Raw genomic sequence first — 19,289 nt, 5'->3', positions numbered from 1 at the left:
TAATATAAAAGAAGATAGGAAGAGTTTTTTCAATATATAAAAGATAAGAGAAAGGCAAAAATAGACATTGGACCACTGGAAAATGATGCTGGAGAAGTAATGATAGGAAACAAAGAAATGGCAGAGGAACTGAATAGTTACTTTGCATCAGCCTTCACGGTGGAAGACATCAGTGGGATGCCAGAGCTCCAGGAGATTCGGGGGCACAGGTGAGTGTAGTGGCCATCACTAAGGAGAAGGTTCTGGAGAAACTGAAAGGTCTGAAGGTGGATAAATCACCTGGATTGCTTGGACTACACACCAGGTAGTGTGTAAAGAGATAGCTGAGGAAATTGTGGAGACATTGGTGGTGATCTTTTAGGAATCACTGAGGCAGGGGGTCACTGAGGCAGGGAGGGTACCAGAGGATTGGAAAGTAGCTAATGTAACACTGCTGTTTAAGAAGGGAGGGAGGCAGTAGATGGAAATTGTAGGCTGGTTAGCCTGACAACAGTCATTGGCAAGATTTTAGCGTCCATCGTTAAAGATGAGATTGCGGAATACTTGGAAGTGCATGATAAAATAGGACTGAGTCAGCATGGCTTCATCAAGAGGACGTCATGTCTGGCAAATCTGTTAGAGTTCTTTGAGGAGGTAACAAGGAAGTTAGATAAAGGAGAATCAGTGGACGCGATTTATTTAGATTTCAGAAGGCCTTTGACAAGGTGCCACATAGGAGACTGTTAAATAAGTTAAGAGCCCATGGTGTTAAGGGTAAGCTCCTGGCATGGATAGAGGATTGGCTGACTGGCAGAAGGCAGAGAGTGGGGATAAAGGGGTCTTCCTCAGGATGGCAGCCGGTGACAGTGGCAGATGGAATACAATGTGGAAAAGTGTGAGGTTATATACTTTGGAAGGAGGAATGGAGGCATAGACTATTTTCTAAATACTTCGGAAATCAGAAGCACAAAGGGACTTGGGAGTCCTTATTCAGGATTCTCTTAAGGGTAACGTGTAGGTTCAGTCAGCAGTTAGGAAGGCAAATGCAATGTTAGCATTCATGTCGAGAGCACTAGTATACAAAAGCAGGGATGTACTTCTGAGGCTGTATAAGACTCTGGTGAGACCCCATTTGGAGTATTGTGAGCAGTTTTGGGCCCCGTATCTAAGGAAGGATGTGCTGGTCCAGAGGAGGTTTACAAGAATGATCCCTGGAATGAAGAGCTTGTCGTATAAGGAACGTTTGAGGACACTGGGTCTGTACTTGTTGGAGTTTAGAAAGATGAGGGGGTGATCTTATTGAAACTTACAGGATACTCCGAGGCCTGGATAGAGTGGACGTGGAGAGGATGTTTCCACTAGTAGGAAAAACTAGAACCAGAGGGTACAACCTCAGGCTGAAGGGACGATCCTTTAAAATAGAGATGAGGAGGAATTTCTTCAGCCAGAGAGTGGTGAATCTGTGGAACTCTGCCACAGAAGGCTGTGGAGGCCAGGTCATCGAGTGTTTTTAAAACAGAGATAGATAGGTTCTTGATTAATAAGGGGATCAGGGGTTATGAGGAAAAGGCAGGAGAATGGGGATGAGAAAAATATCAACCATGATTGAATGGCGGAGCAGACTCGATGGGCCGAGTGGCCTAATTCTGCTCTTATGACTTATGGTCTTATGGTATGATAGAGATATGTATGTGAAGAGTTAAAGGTGTTACACTGCTCTGATGAAGCCATAATACTCAGAAAGACAACTAGGCAAAAAAAAAGCAAATGTTTCATGAAAATTTGAAAAAATACTGACAACCAACATGTTTAATTTTTCAGTGTTTTATTGTTTAAGCAATTACATAAAATATCCAAATAAAAAGAATGGTTTTTGTGTGTCAGTTCGGAGATTAATGTTTGCACATGAACGTTAGGCATTGGAACTGGAGTCAGTCAATCAACCACATTCAATTCAAGGTGCCAGTCACTGGAAACCCAACAGTGGAATAGTGTTTCCCTGCAGTACCACACCAAGGAAAACATAACCAAGAAATGCATTCTAATCGAAGCATAAGGGAATGAAAATACCTTTTATAATCAGGTAACTAAGTGAGTAAAGGGGAGAAAGTTTTATTGAAGGAACAGGGAAGAATTAAAATAAAAATATTAAGCAAATATTGCAAATTCACAATTGGAAATAAACTTACCCACTAAGAATAAGGATTTGGTGGGAGAAAGTCTGTTACATGTAACTTAATCAAGTTTTGTATAACAGCAAATAAAAAATATCACCAAGTATCTCTGAAGCACATTTCAGGAAGCTGCATAGATGTAAAAATGGGTCTGTGCCATTTTTTAGGCATGGAAGTTATGCTACGTGACCTGCCTTGCCTTACTGTGGAGGTAAGCAACATGAGAACTTGGCGCTTCCCCTTTCTTTAACTGATTGAAGCCTTTAGCTGAACACACCCAGTGCTGTCAACTGCCTAAGCGCTCGACAGGAAACCATGTTGTACACACTGATAGCATGTGCTGCATGCAGACTGCCCTTCTCAAAGGCAGCCTGTCCCTCTTAACGGAAAGTTGCAGTGAATCACAGGAGGCTATTGTTAAATGCTACTGCTGCAATTCTGAAAAAGGAAATTGGAGCCCCAGGGGAGAGTGACGTTCCTAGATTAATGGGTGCGGCACTGAAGACCTTGGGCAGGGAGGTGGACAAGAGGAGAGATGCCGTGATTCCCAGGAGACCCACAAGGATCACACGCAGATTGGACTTGGGGCAGGTGGCTAGGGAGGTCAATTCTCAGAGCCTGAATCCAAGGAGATGGTAGCAGGGCCACAAGAAGTTTAATGACCTCATGATGGTCATGTCAGTAAATGCTTCTTCACATGATATCTACACACCACACCACCAACCTCTCACACTGTTCACCATACTCCCATCATTGATCCAGCTGCTCCCCCTGGCACTCAGGAGTCCTAACATCTAAATACTCCCCTTAATTCTCACACACATGCCGGATGCTCACCCACTTCCCATTACTCCCACATACTTCCAACTATCCAGTTGTGGCAGGCATGCTATCCAAAAATAACCGAACACAATCATTGACGTTCTGTTCTCGCTCTCGCAAGGCAAGGTGGCACCTAATAGAAGGGAGCTGAGCCTAGCTGGTAGGGCACAAGGATATATCCCATGAACTTAAGGGGGAAATGGTTCTCCACATCATGAGGGGCCTGGAACAGAGCCTTTTGCATCCAATGCCAATGAGTGAATTGTGAGGTTATTCACTTCGGCAATAAGAACAGAATGCTTTAAAAAGGCATGGAAACTTGTAAATGTTGATGTTCAGAGAGTCTCAAGTATACAAGGAGCACAGAAAGTTAGCACACAGGTATGGCAAACAAGTTGGATGGCAAATGCCATGTTGGGCTTTATTGCAAGGGGATTGGGGATCCAGTAATAAGGAACTCTTGCTACAGTTATGTAGGGCTTTGGTAAGGTGACTCCTGGAGTACTCTGTGCACTTTTGGTCCCCATATTGAAAAAATATACCTGCATTGGAGGCAGTAGAGCGAAGGTTCACGAGGTGGATTCCTGGGATGAGAGGGTGGCCTATGATGAGAGGTCAGAGAAAATGGGGACGATACTAGAGTTTGGCAGAATGAGAGGTGATCTCATTAAAACAAACAAGATTCTGAAGGGACTTGACAGAGAGGGTGTTTTCCCTGACTGGGGAATCTCAAACTTGAGGGAACAGTCTCAAGGTAAGGAGTTGATCATTTAGGACTGAGGTGAGGAGAAATCTCTTTATTCAGAGAGCACAGCACAGCACTGCTGAAGGGGCCCCGTCACTCAGCCTGACACTTGCAGCCATCAGCTCAGATACTGGCACTGCACTTACCTTAGTGGCTCATATAGAGACAAGATCAGCATGTGGTGAGCCACTGGGCACAATTTGGCTGCAGCCTGGCTGGGGGACAGGATGATTTGTGTGCCAGCTCACCGGAGGGTGAAGGCGCAGATGAGTTCTGTTACGGAGGACTCAGATGAGGGCATCAATGGGACAGCGTAGAAGAGAAAGTTGTTGAGGATTCACACTGAGATGCTGGGAACATTGGCTGGCTAGCCTCAATGCAAGCTTCCTGCCACTGTCAAAGAACATGAAGGAGTCCTGCTCCAATTGAGGAGAGGGCATCACCCAGACCCTCTGCACTTTCTGATCCATCTGACTGTTGTGTAGTGGACTGCAGCTGCAGCTCCCATACTTGTTGCAGACTTTGCATGGGCAGGTCTTCAAAGCTACTGCCCTCCCTGGGAGAATGCAGCAATATGTCCTGACAAATCCTGGAATTCACCACACCTCCAAAGACAAAGGATTTTCACAGTAACTTCATTGCGGCGTTAATGTAAGTAACTTCATTGCGGTGTTAATGTAAGCATACTTGTGACTAATAAATACACTTTAACCAACACAAGTTATTACGAATGAACTCATTGAAAGTTGGATGCCTGGTTCTTTCAATAATGCTAGCTCTAGCTCTCTCTTACACCTGAACCTATGTTCTTTGGTGAGTGACAAGTGAATACATTGAATGGACTCACAGGACAATCAGTGCACACTACTGAGTGATATCACTAAAACACCATTTCAAAGGCTTCTGGTGCAGGTGGGAATGTCATGCAAGCACCCATTCCAGAGGCAGCTGGAAATACAGTAGTCCACACTCAGAGGCCTTCCAGCATTTACAGAGCTGCACGTCTTGCACCCATAATGTTTCTAACTTGCATCCGTCATGTGATATCTTTAGGAAGTTTGTTATATGATGAATGAATGCTTATAAGTGTATTGGGTCTGGAACAGATGCCAGACTATCAGTGAACCTAAAGCTTTCTCCTACTCTTCTCCCAAAATGTGATTGTTTTCTACTGCACTGATGTTACAAAAACGTCCTGTTGCTTCTGATTGTTGTGAGGCAGAGGAGAAAGAAACCCAATCAAGTCAGTGTAGAATTAGACCACTGGTTTAAACAGCAGCTAAATTGGGAAATCATTTACCCTAATTCAAGCAGTGGAATTTTATGCAATAGTGCATTAATAATCCTTACTTCTATCTCATTTAGAGCTCGCTTTTAATGATGATAATGGGAGAATTGGAACCATCAGAGGGTAAAATTAAACACAGTGGCAGAATCTCCTTCTCACCCCAGGTGCCCTGGATTATGCCTGGAACAATTAAAGAAAACATCATATTTGGACTTTCCTATGATGAGTACAGATATACCAGCGTTATCAACGCATGTCAGCTCAAAGAGGTAAGCTGTCCTTTAGTATTCTATTAAACAATGCATTGAAGTATAGGTTGATGTTTCATACTGTTATATTTATAATATATAGTAGCAAAAATATTTTACATACAATGTTTCTTGACATTATGTAACTTGAGTATTGCTGAAAAAGGGACATTCTGCTGAAACTTTGTGTCTTACACTCATCAGGACAAATTCACAAAAAAGCTGTTGTAAGGGGCATGAGAAGTGGGCGCTAATTGGTTGGCAAGTGGACTCTGATTAGTAGAGGTGATGCATTGGAGAATGCACAAGAGAACAGTTAACTGACAAGCTTTTGTTTAAAATCAAACCAGGCAGGTCGACTCTGGTTGGTCAAGGCATTGCCATGGGGAATGGACCAGGGAATGGCTGTCCTGCAAGCTTTTGTGTACTTGATAAAGGCGTGAACATGCTCCTTTTATCTGCAGAGGACAGAGCACTGTGTGCAAATACATGTAACTTTTGGCCTGCAGAAGTGAGCCACACTGCAAACCTGACTGGTAACCTTAAATATGTTATCCGTGTAATTCTTAGCATGATCAGGATTGTTTAGCAAGTGCTGTTCAATCATGGTATCACATCTAATGTTGGACACTGTGTTTTGGGTTTTGCAAGCACAAGCTGGTTGGGTATGGTCAGTACTTTACCTGTTGAGGAAAGTAGAAGGGACATGTTTGATATGATCCACCAGTCTTTGAGATGCAAGGCCTACATACCTAGCATAACATTGTCACTGCAATTCATATACCATATTACTCATTTGTGTGATAGTCTTTTTGGCCTGATGGCAGTATCCTGTTAATGGAGAGTACCACTCGTGTTCCTACTGCATAGTAATAGTCTGAAACAGCTAGCTTCAACTGTTGCTCAAATTTGTGAGAGACCTTACACTTCCAGGATAATCTGAGGTAGACTAGACACTTTACAGATTGAGAAGATAATAATATGATAGATTGTTAATTCTTTTCTATGATTATCACCAAGCATTGAGAAAATTCCTGATGTTAAGAGCATGGCTAAAGGTAAATGCCGAATTGTTCAAATTCCAGAAGGGAAACTTGAAGCAACAGCCCTCAACCGTATTTGCAATTTGTGTAGTATGAGGAGAGGTTTGAAATACAGAGAATGATGTCCCCAACTCTTTGTGATGATTATAATATAGTAAATGTTTATTATGAAGTAGAAGATAAAAGCAATAGCTTAAATAGAAATACACTTAACTAAGATAATGAAATTACCCAGTATCACAGTTCCACAGAGTGGATAAGGAGCAGCTATTCCCCTTAGTTGAAGGGTCAGTCACAAGGGACATAGATTCACGGTGAAGGGCAGGAGGTTTGGGGGGAATGTGAGGAAATACTTTTTTACCCAGAGGGTGGTGACGGTCTGGAATGTGCTGCCTGGGAGGGTGACAGAGGCAGGGTGCCTCACATCCTTTAAAAAGTATCTGGATGAGCACTTCATCATAACATTCAGGGCTATGGGCCAAGTGCTGTCAGATGGGATGAGATGGGAGTTCAGATGTTTCTAATGTGTCGGTGTGGATTCGATGGGCCGAAGGGTCTCTTCTGTGCTGTATGATTCTATGAAATAATCTTAACTTAATTACCTTCAGAGCTAACTCTCCCCACTCTGTTCCACAACACCTTATAGATCTCTCAAAATCCAGTAACTGTTACCACACAGTGCTTTTACATCTCTTGGGGTTGTTTTTGAGGTAAACCAACAGCTTGCTTTTCAAATCAGAACTCCTTCACACACAGCTTGCTGGGAGTGATTAAGCTATTCCTGCTGTTGGGTGAGATCCATAAAAGACCGCTCTTGTACAAAGGTTTCAATATCCTCTTAAATATGTTTTTCCTTTGATCACTTCCTTATCTGATTATCCTTTAAAACTGCTCTCTCCCAGACTTAAATACCTTCACCTCTCTATTTTAACTTTTAGAGTTTAAAAGCAAAGCAAACTCACTTCATACACCTTCCCTATGACACCTTGCATCTCTTCCTTTGAATCCTTAACAACCGATTAATGTTCTGTATCCATTGTTACTAATTACCTAATAACTAATTACTAATAAACATCTATTTGCCATTTTGCTAGGCTCATTAACATCTCGATGTACTAGTTCCATTCATACAGTCATCTGTCCCTGCCTTAATGATCTTACTCACATATTCCCACAGTTTAATGATTTTACTCATATATTCCCACAGTTTAAAAGAAATGACCAGAACATAACCACAGAATACATTTCAATTTCTTGGTTTAACCTGATATTTTCATGACACTTGCACCAAATTTGACCAAAAGCAGAATGAAACCCCTAAAATGAATGATAACACATTTGAGAGAGGTATACAAATCTATTCTGATTGAGATCTTCGGTTGACAGTTATCAGCTGCTCAGCAATGACTCCTGAGAATTATTACATTGCCAGCATGTTTCAATTAGTTTCCTGCTATGTTATCACCTCTGGGTATAAATTCATCTCCATAAAGTCAGTTAAATGAGTAAGTTCATTGTCTTTGGTTTCCTTTCTATAGCTTTGATAATCATAACATTTGTACTTAAATAGAAAGTCAGCTTCACTAATTATTGGGTTTAGTGACATTAACTCTTTAAACACTCTGTTTTGTTTATATAGGTAACTTTCACGTCTATTACAAGATATCTATCTGTAAGATTTCAGTGTCAATGCATCCCCTTCCAGTAATACCTGTGCTATTCTTAGACCCCCTTGTTTGGCTGCATGTCACGCAGCCTCGTCAGGGTTCAGTTTCCCTCCCCTCAGTCTTCCCTCTGCCTTTCATTGTTCATCCCCTTCATCCACCTCCTTGCCCCTCTGCCTGACATTGTGAACTCTTAACCCACTCCCTCCTTGCATAGTGCTCCATTCACATTGTCCCCTAGTGTTTCCCTTTCGTCCATCCCCTCCTTGCACAGCCCTCCTTCCACATTGCCTCCCTGTTTCTTCTTCCACATCTCTACCACCCCTGTGCTCACCTTGCACCCTACCCCGGGTTGAAGTTTGGACCTTTGTTGTGTTGGCTGTATGAGTCCCACAGCACAGTGTTGTCCAGTTTCAAACTGGTGTGTGACTTGGGGAAAGTCAATCCCGGTACACACAATGAAGACCAGCTCAGCATGGGAGATAGAGGGCATGAACTGGTCTCCCTTGGCAGAGTGGTGAACTGTGCATCAGGAGCAATACAGCACTCTGGCAGAAAGGCTTTGTTGCACTCACCCCAAAGTCTCTGGCAAACTGAGGACTGCCTTGTGCACACCACTCTTTATCAATCGGGTTTCAGACCAACCTGATTTCAAGGTCCATGAAAGGCCAAAGGCAAACAAAGTGCTCCCATTAACTAATCCCCTTTACTCACACTCCACTTGCAATAAAAAAACTCAACCATGCAATAATTTCCCCATTCACGCCAGCAATTCTGTTTCCACAGGATATGAAAACTAACCATAATCACATGGTGGGAGTAGAATTACTTCTAACTGATAAGACTGTCTGAGGTCTGTTACTCAGCCAAAAAGTTGGAACTTCCTGTAGGCGAGGCATGTAAGGTATTGAATGGAGAGGTACAAATATTAGGGAGTGCAAAAGAATCACATTTGTTTCATGATTCATTTTGTTCTTGAAAGAAGTAATGGGGTGGAAAGCTGTTGTGGGCAAAGGTACTCTTTGGCATTATTAAATCACCTGTGGTATGCCCCACCCAATATTATAGAATTATAGAATCTCAACATTGGCCATTCAGTCCATTGAACCTGTACTGACAAAAATTCCCCTCAGGCCCTATCCCTGTAACCCCATATATTTACCTTGCTAGTCTCCATGACTCTAAGGGACAATTTGGCATGGCCGATCCACCTGACCTGCACATCTTTGGACTGTGGGAGGAAACCGGAGCACCTGGAGGAAACACATGCGGTTGCGGGGAGAACATGCAAACTCCACAAAGACAGTGACCCGAGGCTGGAATTGAACCCCAGGTCCCTGGCACTGTGAGGCAGCAGTGCTAACCACTGTGCCACCTATATTCTGTTCCATTTGAAATCAGGTTCCCTTGTTGGCAGAGGAAGGAGAGACTGAAAGGGGGTCACAGGTTTAATAAATCATCTTTAACTCACCTGCAATTAAGAATTAAAGATTAATCTTGAAAACTGCTGCAAGTTTATAGAGGCATTAAAAATTATATTCGCTTTTCCGTTTTCTTTAATCACATGTTTATTAGTCATAATATTATTTGAAATGGCGAAAAATAGGCTGTTTCATTGATAGTTAAGACTTTTGCAAAGAGGTAATGGAGAGTCAGTTCGTATTCTAATTGGTTTGTGAAGGTGGTATGTCACAAAGATGGGCAACTAATTGTGGAATTATGGGTAGTTGGAAGTCAGAGGAAATGGCAGCCATAGTGCGTCAGCATTATACAGCATATTGAGTTTTCATGTTATTTATTCCAGTGTTCCTATGTTGACAAACAACAGTTTTCCTGTTTCTTTTGCATGAAGGGAGAGAGGGCTAGATTTGGGCCTGCAGGGGAGTTTTGTGCGGGGAGAATGTTGTGAGGTTTGCAAACCCGGAAAAATGTCCAGCAGGATTTATTATCAGGCAAATCATAAGTGAGGTATCCACCTACAGGTAGCTTGAGTGACAGGCTGGAGCTCTCTCAGGCAGGGAGCCTGCTTCAGAAGGCCAAAGTATATGATGGCAGGTAGGTGTATTTGAGGAGTGATAGAGATCATGGTGGAGTCATTGATTATGGAGACAGTTAAACTGATGGGGACGATTTGGGGGAGGGGATCCTATGGTGAGCTGTACGGAGGGATTTTATGACCTCGCTCGGGCGAGGCTCGTAAAATCCCACCAGAGGCAATGGGAGGTGGTAAAATTCCGGCCGTAGTGTCTGGATTGCTGGGAGTTCCTGATGGTGGGGAGCAGGTCTTGTTCTGGTTTGGACTGTCCAATTGGGGGGCAGGGTCTGATAATGGTCACAAGATCAAATGGTTGTTACGGGGCAGGTGGTGTTCACAGGCGGGATCTGATTCTGTTGGTGGGTGGGGGGGTGGGGGTTAGAGTTCTTGCAGTGCATGTAGGGTAGCTTGTTGAACCTGGAGGAAATAGTTGTGCTCTTCCTGACCCCGCAGCATAGAATTATAGAATCATAGAATTCCTAAAGTACAGAAGGAGGTCATTCGGCCCATCAAGTCTGGACTGATCACAATCCCATCCAGGCCCTATTCCCGTAATCCCTCATATTTACCCTGCTAATCCCTCTGACACCATGGTTAATTTTGCATAGCCAATCAATCTAACCTACACATCTTTGGACTGTGGGAGGAAACCCACACAGACACGGGGAGAACGTGCAAACTTCACACAGACAGTGATCCGAGGCCGGAATTGAACCCGGGTCCCTGGCGCTGTGAGGCAGCAGTGCTAACCACTGTGCCACCATGCCACCCAGCTGTGCTGTAAAAACACTTAGCTCAATTGATTCAGCCCTTGTCACCTTATGTAAGCTATCAAGTGTCCTGAGGTTTTCAGACAAGTTTGGTTCCAGTTCCAGACTGTTGCCATTTAATTTCTAATGTGACCCCAAAAATGGGAGTTAAGATATTCTTTTTTATATGCACTCATACCCATTTTGCTATTTTAGTTACTTCACATTTCCATGGCGCACACAAAGTCCAAACGATGAAAGCAGTGAGAAACAGACTCTAAGTGAATTGACAGCAAATTCACTGCTCCAATTTTTACATTCCATTGATTTGAAAATATTGCCAAGATTTTCCATTTTAAAGTAAGTAAAAGTGACAATGAAACTAGGAAACGAGTCTTCACAAAGAATTTGAAATATCATTCTGTGATCTTCAGTGGAAAGAAGATCAAGAGCACCCGGTGGAAAACCCACACGGGGAAAACATGCAAACTCCACACTGACGGTCACCCAAGGCCGGAATTGAACCTGAGTCCTCAGCGCTGTGAGGCAGCAGTGCGAGCCACTGTGCCACCGTGCTTCCTCCCACAGTCCGAAAGACGTGCTGGTTAGGTACATTGGCCATGCTAAATTCTCCCTCAGTGTACCTGAACAGGTGCCGGAGTGTGGCGACTAGGGGATTTTCACAGTTACTTCATTGCAGTGTTAATGTAAGCCTACTTGTGACACTAATAAACCTAAGGACTGGGTAAGTAGAAAAATCAGCTGCAGGTTCACTACAAACCTGGTTTGCGTTGCTAACATTGACAAATTTCACCCCGAGGGAGTTTGCTCCTGGTTGAATTCTGTGTGGCAAGTGAATGGGAGGGGAGTGCCTGACTATCTATTTGATTAAGATTGGTGCAAGAATGCCAATTTGTGTTGCATTGTTCCTGATACCTTCGCACATCATAGGTCGCCTATGCCAAACCTTCCATCATTTTAGATTCCTGTGGAATTTTAAAAATAAATTGAACAGGCTACTTCAAAGGTAGAGGAACTTAGCTGCCATCAAATCTCAGTATAAAATATTTACTTTACATTCACTTTCAGGCTGAAATAACCATGGATGATATTAGTGGATGAATACTTCACACATCCATGAAACATCACACTCTTAACCAAGATTTTAGCCTGTATATGTTAGGAGTATCAATGTCTCAAATAAAGTAACACACTGACAAATACCATTAGATGTTGCCAGAGGTGTTGATGTGAGAATATTGTGCTCATTAAATACAAAACTAACACTGTTAGAAATTGTTTTGCCCATGGATTTCGAAAACAACCAATTAGCATTCAGTCAAAAGCAGACCTCCCTAGGTACCATTAAATTTCTCTTCCAACTCTCAACTATTTATTCATATCATTTAATATTCTGGGATAATTTTGCGATGCGCAAGTGAAAATCTTATTAATAATAATACACATTTCCAAAATTAACTCTTATCTGTTGCTGGCAATAAAACAGAACATGTTAAACCCATTCCAATGAAGGTAAAACAAAGGAGAACACTTACAATGGGCAGAGTCGCACACCAAAGGTCATGTTAACCTGCAAACGTTCAGCTGAGTGATAAACCTATTGAAATTATATCAGGCACCCTCAACAAAATTAAAAATCAAACACGGTCTCACTACCTTTTTAAATCTAGTTAATAGTAATTGTTGCCAAAAAGGTATTTATCCATTCCAAATGACTAAAATAATTAAAGCACGGTTGTATTATGTTGCTGAAAGCCTGATTCCATTGAAGCCAAATACCAAAAATGCCCTTAAATTTTGTTATCATGCACTTAATGCTCCTGGTGATGTTCAATCTAGGGGGAAAAGGCTGTGCAACAGGTGAATAAAGAAACCGGAAGAAGCTTACATAAATATGAACTTGAATCGCCTATATTAGGATTGAACACGCGCAGTTGGTCAATCACTTATCATTATCTACGTCAGGATCTGGCACCAACCAGTTCTAAACAAACTGCCGTCATGGTCTTTCTCAATGTTTTATGGATGTTCAGTTTTCTCTCTATCGCCATATCAGTGTCTGACAGACGGACAATTCTCTTTCTGTATTACTTCAAGCTTTCCCAGGACGACAGTGTGAGTCATCACCTAGAATCATAAAAGCACAGAAGGAGGCCAATCTCTCTCTTCTGTGTGTTGTACATGACAAAACTGGAAAACCCATTATAGAGTCATAGAGATATACAGCACGGAAACAGGCCCTTCAGTGCAACTCGTCCATGCTGACCAGGTTTCCTAAACTGAACCAGTCCAATTTGCCTGCGTTTGGCCCATATCCCTCTAAACCTTTCTCATCCATGTACCTGTCCAAATGTCTTTTAAATGTTGTAATTGCATTCGCCTCTATCACTTCCTCTGGCAGCTCATTCCAGATACACACCACCCTCTGTGTGAAAAAGTTGCCCCTCGGGTCCCTTTTAAATCTTTCCCCTCTCACCTTAAACCTATACCCTCTGGTTTTGGACTTCCCTACCCTGCGGAGAAGACCTTGGCTATTCACCTTATCTATACTTCTCATGATTTTATAAACCTCTATAACGTCATCCCTCATCCTGATATGCTCCGGGGGAAAAATGTCCTCTCCAACCTCTCCTTATCATTCAAACCTTCCGATCCCCCAGTAACATGCTTGTAAATCTTTTTTGCACCCTTTCCAGTTTAATAACATCCTTCCTAAAGCAGGGTGATCAGAATTGTACGCAGTACTCCAAATGTTCCTCACAAATATTGCATCGGCGTCAGGGCGTAGCAGTCAGCAGGCTGTCTCTGTTCCTGCTGCATATGTCAGTGCCGTGCCAAGGTGTAGTGGGAGGATTAGGAAAGTTAAATTGTTCTGTTGTCAGCTCAGGGTCACAAATGCTCTCTTACTGTGAATAAAATGTGCTTTTTGAAAACCATTCCTAGGGTATGTGAATGTAACGGTTAGATGGAAGCATTTCAGTTTGGATGATATCTTCTTATCCCATTCAGGTTCAGTCTTCCTCACACTCGGAGTGCCCCTTTTTAAGATTAATGTTCATGTGATGCCAACCTCAGTGCCACTTGTTACCGCACTCTTGTGTGTTGTCAGGGGGATGTGTGTAATTCTTTATTAGGATTGTATGATGAGTGAGTTCTCAACACTTAGTCCTCGAGGGATAGCAATAGCTAATGAGGGATCATCAGATATGTGAGTCTCTGCGCATCTCGTGTCCCAAACCTAGACATGCACTTTAGGATGAGAGCCCTGCATTGGTCCACATGTCCTTTGCGGCAGTGATTGCCACCTTAGATGGCATGGGAAGTGTCGAGCATCAACTTACATCGCTGTACTGCCTTGCTGGTCTTTAAATTGACAGAGTAAGCATATTACCAGGACACCATAGCTAAATTCTGAATCTAGTGAGTCATGATCTCTTATGGTCCAAGTGTGAATACAGGAGCTGTCCTCACAGCGATGGTTCAGCTATTCCCTCAGAAGTCACAAAATGGCTTGGAGGGCTACAGGAGATATCTCCTCATGATTGGACTTAGGTTCCAAGAGGAGTAAAACTATCAGCTATTAGGGTGCGCCTCCCACGTCTCTGCTCCTCCATGACATTGTGGCCTCATGTTCTCCCTCAGTGTCCCCCTGGGTGTCCTGCACCTCCTCATCCTCAGCATCTGAGGAGAGCTCCTCCAGTTCACCCCCTGGCAGGGTCTTACCTCCCTATACAGCCAGATTGTAAAAGGCTCAGCAAACTGTGATCAAGTGGCAAACCCTCTCCAGTCCATATTGCAGAGAGCCAGCTGAGTGGTCCAGGCATCTGATTCACCCTATGGTCTGCTCAGTGAGGGAGTGTGAGCAGTATTGTATCTTTAATCAGCTAGAGTCTGAGGGCAACACATTAGAGTCATTATCCAGTGTTTAAGGGGGTAACTTTTATCCTCCAGCAGCCATCCCTGCAGATTTTCTGGCTCCCTCATAGATCCCAGGCACCTGAGAGCAACTGAGGGTGTCGGAGTCATGGCAACCTGCAGGGAACCATGCACAGATATGCAGGATGTGTTTTCAATGGTTGCACACCAACTGCACGTTGACAGAATGGCACCTTGGCACTGAGCACCTTGGCACTGCTTGCTGTGGGGAGAGGGGGGGCTGCGATTGGTCTGGGTGGCGGGGTGGGCGATATTTCTGAGCGATGGGGGCCTCTGATCGGCCGCGGGCCCCCATGATAGCTGGAGGGGGGGTTTTATCGAGGCCGGCTGCAGCGATAGATCTCTCTCTCTCTGTCAGGCCCCTGCTGTTGCAGTGATGATGTGGTGATGCCGGTGTTGCAGTGATGCCACAGAGGTCTGCACATGCACAATAGCTCCCTCTGCTGCTTCAGCAAGCTGGCTGGTGACTTAAGCCCCGCCTACTCCATCTTGTGGCTGAAAATGGTCTAGCCCACTTTTTCATTGTCTAAGTGCATTAGATTCCGAGTCAAGACTCACTCAAAAAATGGATCTGAAAATCTCCCGCGTTCACGTTAGCGGGACACTTAGAATTTTTCTCATAAACTCACTCCCCCGCCCCCCCCCCGCAAAAGTTTTACACTTTGAATTTGGCTAGGGTAAGCATGAGACGTTTCACTTCAGGTATGATTCAAATGATCCACTAGGGAGCTTTCATCAAACAAAGTTTAATTAAGAATATAAATAACACACCAAAAGGAAATTAGCAATGACTTTTACCAATAACAAACAAGAAAAAAATCAACCATGATATTGTATAAAACTTAACTAAATGTACTGTTCTAATACAACAAAACCTCCTTATAAACATACACCTGCCCCAGGTTTAGCGCAGAAAATAAGAATGCTTTCATGGTTTTGCAGCTCAGCAATGCCTGCTGTGAATTTGTCTTCTGGATAGAATTGAAACTCTGACTTCCCGGCCGTGTAACTTCCAGCAGACCTCGAGGTCGAGATAAAGCCATGGCTGGCCTCTAGCTTTTAGCCAGAAAACCGCCTACAGCAAAGTTTTCACCCCAGGAAGGCAAGAAAACTGCTTCCAATACAGCAGAATTTCTAATAACAGGGAGAGAGGCCCAAAAATAGTGCCTTTCAGTCTGGATTCCACACAGCTTCTAACTAAAACTGAAAGTGAATCCTTGGATTCCTCTTTGAAGGAACCACCTGACTTTGACTTGTCAATCAATCTCCCCACAACACTTCAATAGGTTGTAAACTCCCAGAAAGTGCATTGGGCCCAGGGTAAAATAGACAAAACCCCTTTTAAACCATTTAAGCAAAAATTAAAGGACATCTCAGCAGGTAGCTGGTGCCACAATTAAAATAAAAAGCTGTTTGCAAACTGCAGAGAATATGATTTAAAAAATACATTTCTTAAATGCACAGTAGCGTCACACTGGTGAATGAATGGAATCCACTTGGCCACTGATGAATGGCATTAAATGTTAGCACACGACTCCCCTTTACTGATGGGCTGGCAGAATTGATGCAGCTGTGCTCCTTACAATATAGTCTTCCCTCCCCGAGGCTGTGTTACTGTCTTCCAATATGTGGCTTTTCCAAATTTAACAAGAGCCTTTTGAGTTGTGTTGATCCCTTTCAAAGCACTAACCCAGAAATCTGGCTTGTTCCTGCTTCCTGAGCGACAGCTCTGAGCCCTATGTAATTAACTTGGACCCAGCCCACTGTAGTGGCACCAACAAGTGAATATGTGTCCCAAGAAGGTGTCCCAGAGCCCAGTTAAGTAGTCCTCCAACACTTCATCATAACCCTCCCAGACAGATATGGTCTTACTTCAATTTTGGAAGACACCATTTTACCTGAGTGTCGATAGGGTGGTCCCACACTTCTATTATAGGACAGAGTTCAACCTTTCCTCCCTTTGTCCACATTCCTCCAATTGCCCCCCCCCCCCCCCCGTCTTCATCTGCCCATCCCCACCCTCACCTCATAACCCACTCCCGGTCAAACTTCAGACCTTTGCTGTGATGTCGTGTGAGTCCTGAAAAACAATGCTGGCCAGAGGATCAGTGATGTTTGGCATCGGGGGGAAGGAGACCACTGTACTTCCCAACCCCAGGCGCAGCAGGACAGTGCTGTCCATGAAGAACAGCTTGGCATGGAGATGAAGGGCAGGAACCCATCTGCCCTGGCAGGTTGGTGTACACATCACATCAGGAACAGCACAGCACTATGGCAGATGGGCTTTGCATGTTGTGCTCACCTTGATGTCTGTGGCGAACTGAGGACCGTCTTGTGCACACTACTCTTTAGCAACTGGGTTTGACGTCAATGTAATTTCACACTGGCATGAAGCAAGATTGGAAAGCCAGACAAAATACTGCCAGGCTCTGACGAAGAGTCATCCAGACTTGAAACCTCAGTACTATACTCACTCTACAGATGCTGTCAGACCTGCTGAGATTTTCCAGCATTTTCTGTTTTTGTTTCAGATTCCAGCATCTGCAGTATTTAGCTTTTATTTTGTTACACTGCCAAACAGATATTTTAATGAGCATCCATGAGATGCAAATGAATGCAAATAGCGTTTGCTCTTCAGCAGGAAGAGCGATCCACCATTAACCTGTCATTGGGACAATTGCAATGTGATTTGAAGCCAACGGGTTTCCGATTCTTTGGTTTCCGCCAGATTCTCCGCACCCGCCATCGCCAAAGCCGCCGCCAGCAGGTTTGGAGAATTCTGCCCCCAAAGTTTTGCCATCACCAAAATACTGGCCGCTGATTTCCCTAATCTTTGCTTTACTCTAGGTGGGGTACTGCAATATTGGCCTTTCAACTTAGTTTCTCGCAAAAATAATCTTTTTTTCCCTATATTGTGCAATATAGACACCGTTTTGATGTGATTAAATTTATTGTCAAAAGGGTCTGGATTGTAACTTTTTAAAATCTTTGGGAAATCTGGATAAAATAGACAGTCATTCCATGTGACCTTTTTCTATTTTGAATTGGGCCCACTTCACATGAGGCAGACTCCAGCATACTGAGTCACTGCTAACAGGAAAACCTGGGTGACATTGCATGATTGCATTGTGGACACCATTACCTGGATGCACATGACCTGCATCAAAGTGAGACTCTGAAATTGCTCTATATCTGTATTTACACAGCACAATCTCCAGTCATTCAGGTTTACAAGACCTCCAGTCCAGCCTTTGTGTTACCACCTTCCTTGTCGGAATTCATGTTTTAACTCATTAACAAATGAATCATTTCAGTTGATCATTTGTGTTCTGCTCTTATTCACAGCAGCTCTTTTTTTTAAATAACCCTGACATACAATATACTTTTACAGTTGATGGTTTAATTATTGACAATGGAGAACAATGAGGTTCTCATAAAATTCGAACCGTTGTGGCAAAATAATTCACAAAGAGTTGTGTTCATCAAGTGATATAAGACTGCTGTCTCAATTAGGCCTTTATGTTTGAAAAAGCCACAAGAATTACTTGGCTGCTTAAAATGATTTTGTAATTAAAAAGCAAGGACAATGCATAACTTTTTGAAAATAGGAAAAAAGAGTTAAAATTTATTTATTAGTCACAAGTAGGCTTACATTAACACTGCAATGAAGTGACTGTGAAAATTCTCTAGTGGCCACACTCCAGCACCTAGAAGGAGAATTTATCATGGACAATGCACCTAACCAGCACGTCTTTTGGACTGTGGGAGCAAACCAGAACACCCGGAGGAAACCCACACAGACACAGGGAGAAAATGCAGACTCCGCACAGACAGTGACCCAAGCCAGGAATCGGACCCAGATCCCTTGCGCTTTGAGGCAGCAGTGCTAACTACTGTGCCATCCTGTGCCACCCAGGATAGGCTATCGTTTGAGCAAGTTATAAGAATCTCGATCTATTTAACAGTGAATATAGAGGACTGCATGAATTCAGATGGCAAGGCCTTGCTTCCTGCCATCTGAGGAGCCAATGGGAAGTGAGACCCATAGGGCAGAATATTCCCGGCCCGCCCGCCACGGGAATTGTAGCAGACGGGACACGGCCCATGCAAAGTTCTGTTGATCTCGGGCGGGATTTTCCGGTCTTGGGGCGAGCACGGCCAGAAAATCCCACCCAAAAGAATCAGCAAGGATAAATCCCTGCTGACTCCGAGTTCCCCACAGCCATTTCACACTCGAGTGAGCGTGAAGTGGCTGCAGGTGGGTCTTACGGTCCTCGTCTGGCAGAAAGCCCCTCCTTGGAGAGCTGCCAGCCAATCAGAATGGCCGGCTGCTCTTTAGTCCCTGCAGTGACAGCACTACAGTGGACAGCTGAAGAAATGCTGGAGGACGTCAGAGCCTGAATCCAGGTATCAAAGGTTCGGGTAAGTTCAAGGTGTGCCAGAGTGGGGAGGATAGGGAAGACCTTGGTGAACACGTAGGATGTGACCAGGGTCTTAGAAAAGAAGCCGGTGTGGGGAGGGAGATCGTGAGGCTACCAGACCTTAAAGGGGAGGGAATGCCAGAGATCAGTAGGGGGCTTTTTTT

The 19,289-nt window shown here is 43.7% G+C and overlaps 1 protein-coding gene across 1 annotated transcript in view; it reads left to right on the top strand.

Moving 5' to 3' along the window:
• The window catches only part of cftr (CF transmembrane conductance regulator), a 129,772-nt gene that overhangs the window by 49,626 nt on the left and 60,857 nt on the right, over positions 1–19,289 (top strand). Inside the window, exon 11 of the mRNA XM_078219865.1 lies at positions 5,086–5,277. Within this exon, the coding sequence (XP_078075991.1) occupies positions 5,086–5,277 (192 nt within the window). The remainder of the gene's footprint in view (positions 1–5,085; positions 5,278–19,289) is intronic.

This window comes from Mustelus asterias, chromosome 9 (assembly GCF_964213995.1).
Source record: "Mustelus asterias chromosome 9, sMusAst1.hap1.1, whole genome shotgun sequence".
NCBI classification, from domain to species: Eukaryota; Metazoa; Chordata; class Chondrichthyes; order Carcharhiniformes; family Triakidae; genus Mustelus; species Mustelus asterias.
Note: the sequence above shows the minus strand (reverse complement) of the source record. Positions and strands in the feature narration are given on the sequence as shown.